Source organism: Marmota marmota, unplaced genomic scaffold (assembly GCF_001458135.2).
Source record: "Marmota marmota marmota unplaced genomic scaffold, marMar, whole genome shotgun sequence".
Taxonomy (NCBI): Eukaryota; Metazoa; Chordata; class Mammalia; order Rodentia; family Sciuridae; genus Marmota; species Marmota marmota.
The window spans coordinates 9,590,789-9,594,326 of NW_026000171.1; the positions used below are offsets into that span (position 1 = coordinate 9,590,789).

Genomic DNA, 3,538 nt, shown 5'->3' on the forward strand with positions numbered 1-3,538 from the left:
TTTAAATATCTTGACCTCTATTCTGGCTTACTCACCACTAAATAAATTTGTTTCTGGCAAATCTGCTTCTTTTAAGGCTGTGCTGCCATCTCCTGGACAAATTTGGAACACCAAGAAATTTGCTAGAGATGAAGGAAGGACTTTTCTGGGCAGCAGTCCTTTAAAAGTGGTATGCCTGCAGGATGTGGTTGCACCAGCTTCATCTTGCGAAGGTCCACTCAGGTCTATTTTCTGCTGCTCTTTCTGCTTTCCTGTTTTTTCATGGCAGAATTCAGTTCTGAGAAACAGTTCTGGTTTGGTGTGGCTGTTTTTGTTGTTGTTTGTTTTTGTAGTTCCAGCCTACTAATTATATTATTACCTACAATCTTCATGATTTAATGTTAAGTCTGAGGCAGAGCTGATTAAACATTTTGGCATGCTCAGTCTTAGAGTGACTCACACTTTCTAGGCATCTCTGCTTTTTCTCTAGAGTTTGCTGTGGGGGAATGAATATTGCCTGGTGAAGAAGAAGGACTACTCACAAAAACGCTGAGAATTTGTTGGTTCTAGGGCAGTGTTCCAAAATGAATAGTGACTCCAATGATAGGGGCTATTGCTGAGCACAAGGGACATATTTTCTTTCTATTGTGTCCTCACCCCTGAATTTACTATTAAAAAATGAAATTAAATGCAGATACCATTTTTTTTACCTCCCCACTGTTATCACTTCCATTCTCTCCTCTCTATTTCATTTATTTCTCCTTTTCATATACCACCATTTGATATTATTCTTTCCTCTCCCTTTCTTCTTTCCTCCCTTTTTTTCTTTCTCTCGCTGGGGATGGAACCCAGGCTCTTGCATGTGTTAGTCAAGTGCTCTACCACTGAGCTATACTCCCAACCTTATTTATTTATTTTTTGTTTTTTTTCTTCCATGATGGTGTAAGCTAAGTAAAAGAGACATTTTTGTTTCTTTTGTTCACTGTGGGATCCTCAGGGCCTAGAACAGTGCCTGCCACCTAGTATGTATTCAGAAAATATTTGTGGAATATTTATATTTGTGGCATTTTATATGGTCACAGTGTCCACACTTCTTTTTCCTGAGTCTGATGGACTTGATGTTTCTGCCTTATTACCTTTCTGCAGAGAGCTGTAAACCCAGAAGATGGATAAGTCTATACTCAGTGACAGAGGAAGGAAATATACACGTGAGCAAGCACTTACCCTGTGCCTGGCCTGTCTGATCTAATCAATAGGGGAGCAAATGATTCTAGGGACGCTTTGGAGAGCGTTCAGAAGGTAGAAAACCGGGGAGAAACTGAAGCCAAGAGGTTCTAGTATAAATGTGGGAGGTTAGGCAAAGCCTGGGTGAAACACATACTATAATAATAGATGTAATTTGTGTAACTATTCAGATTAGATAGTTATTATAGCTTCGATTTATCAAATACCTTTTCTGGTCTTAGCATTTCATTGTAAATTGCATTACACACCGCATGACTTTGATTTTCACCACATACTTGAATTATGTGGGCAACGAGGGTTCAAGGAACTTACCTAGCTTGTTTGTGTGATGACTGCATCCCCTGAATAGAAAGTATAGACTCAGTTCGGCTTCTGAAGAACCGACAGTGGTTAAACACATGCCATCTACCCAAAGTGCCTTACTTTGACAGTATTTCTGTTACTTCCTAGTTGTGTGACCTTCAGCAAATTATTTAAGTAGGGTCCAATGTCCTCACCTGTAAAATGGGGAGGGAAGAATTAAACGATCGCACACAAAGCGTGTTGTACAATGTCAGGCCCATTTAAAACATTGAATGAACTGTGAGGTAGGTTTGAGAAGGCTGAACATATTCTGAAAAAGCGGCCAGCTTTGCTGTTTTCTTTCAGTAATTTTCCTAGACTTCCTCCAGCAGTTCTATTTGCCACCCCAGGAGAAACTCAAGAGTTAGAAGCGTGCAGGTCGCTCTGCCTCCGTTAATGGAATTTCTTCCGTTTCGCCTCTGCCTAAACTGGCTAGCGAGGGTACCTCCCAAGACAGCTGTGGTTTTGCTAGTAGTCCATTTGCCCTTATTTCTCAACCCCTGGGCGCAGATGTTTTCTCCCAGGACCGTGACAGCTGGTGCGCGGCGTGCTGGGAGTTGTAGTACAATCTTTTCCCCGTTTCTAGAGGGCTGTTTAGTCGAGCACTGGAGACTACAACTCCCAGAGTCCCGGAGTCCGGAGCAGGCGCGTGTCCACACGACCGCCAAAGATGTCGGCCCTCGCTGCCCCATGCAGCTGCTGCCGGGCTCTGTTAGCCGGGAGAGCTCTCCGGAGTTAATAAGGCCAGGTATTCCATAGATGCAGCAATTCTGCAAACCTGACGTGTAGACTGGTTCTCAGAGTGCCAGGCTGTTGGCGAGCTTTTGTCTTGCCCCCTCCTCTTCCTTCTCCAGAATCGACCTTCGGACAGGTTGTGGGGAAGGGAAGGAAGACTTCCCCCTCCTCTCCCAGGCAGACCCAGGATATCGCGGAGTCTCGGGAGAGGCGGTCCTTCTGATGTTTGAGGAGACAGGCTTTGAGCCGAGGCTGGCGATGAAGAGCGACATCTCGACCTCTGCAGCCCCTCTTAAGGGGCTCGGGGCCCCCTTGCGGAGCAGCGAGCCCGCGCGCTTGGTCCCGGCAGCGTCTCCCTCAGTGCATCTGCTGGAGGAGGCTGCCGACCTCCTGGTGGTGCACCTAGACTTCCGCGCGGCACTGGAGACCTGCGAGCGGGCCTGGCAGAGCCTGGCCAACGACTCCTTGGCCGAAGAGCCCGCGGGCACGTACGTGCTGGGTTCGATTCTATTCTGGGTGCTCTTGGGGAGGGACTCAAAAGTTGCAGGATTTCTTTTCCTTCCTTCCTTCCTCCCTTCCTTCCTTCCTCCCTCCCTCCCTCCCAAATATAACATCTGGCTTTCCTCCCTCCCTTCCTTCCACCCTCCCTCCCTCCCTTCCTTCCTTTCTCCCTCCCTCCCAAATTGCACATCTGGCTTTCCTGTTTGTGCATCTTGGGCCCATGCTACAGAGGAAGAAACTGAGGCACTGCATAATGAAGATGCGGTGGTGTAACCCAACCTATTGGCAATCCTTACTCCTGGTTCCAGCGTATAATGGCATGGTGGGGAGGCTGAATGTGTATCAGGTGTTCAACAGTTAGCTGGTTCACTAAGCAGGAAATCCTTCTTTAGGTACTCCCAGCCCCCATCCCACAATTGTTCACCCCAGACCGTGGCTGATCTTGGAAATGGTGGTGGTGGGGGGGTGTCAAAGCAGGAGTAGTGTTCTGGTCCTGTTGAAGGATTGGAATAAAGAATTAATCTGGGGCTGGGATTGTGGCTCAGCAGTAGAGCGCTCGCCTAGCATGGGCGGGACCCGGTTCGATTCTCAGCACCACATTAAAAAAATAAAAAAAGGCATTGTGTTGTGTCCATCTACAAAAAAGATATTCTCTCTCTCTCTCTCCCTCTCCCCCTCCCTCCCTCTCCCTCCCTCCCTCTCTCTCTCTCTCTCTCTCTCACACACACACACACAC

At 47.2% G+C, this 3,538-nt stretch overlaps 1 protein-coding gene across 3 annotated transcripts in view; it reads left to right on the plus strand.

The window, feature by feature from the left end:
* The first annotated feature begins 2,192 nt into the window (after positions 1-2,192).
* The window catches only part of Pex26 (peroxisomal biogenesis factor 26), a 9,896-nt gene continuing 8,550 nt past the window's right edge, over positions 2,193-3,538 (plus strand). Inside the window, exons 1-2 of one of the 3 annotated variants that reach the window (XM_048787760.1) lie at positions 2,193-2,314; positions 2,421-2,789. In XM_048787760.1, the coding sequence (XP_048643717.1) occupies positions 2,524-2,789 (266 nt within the window). In that variant the 5' untranslated portion in view covers positions 2,193-2,314; positions 2,421-2,523. Of the gene's footprint in view, positions 2,790-3,538 lie in introns of all 3 variants that reach the window. The other 2 variants (XM_048787759.1, XM_015500824.2) reach the window with 2 other exon arrangements.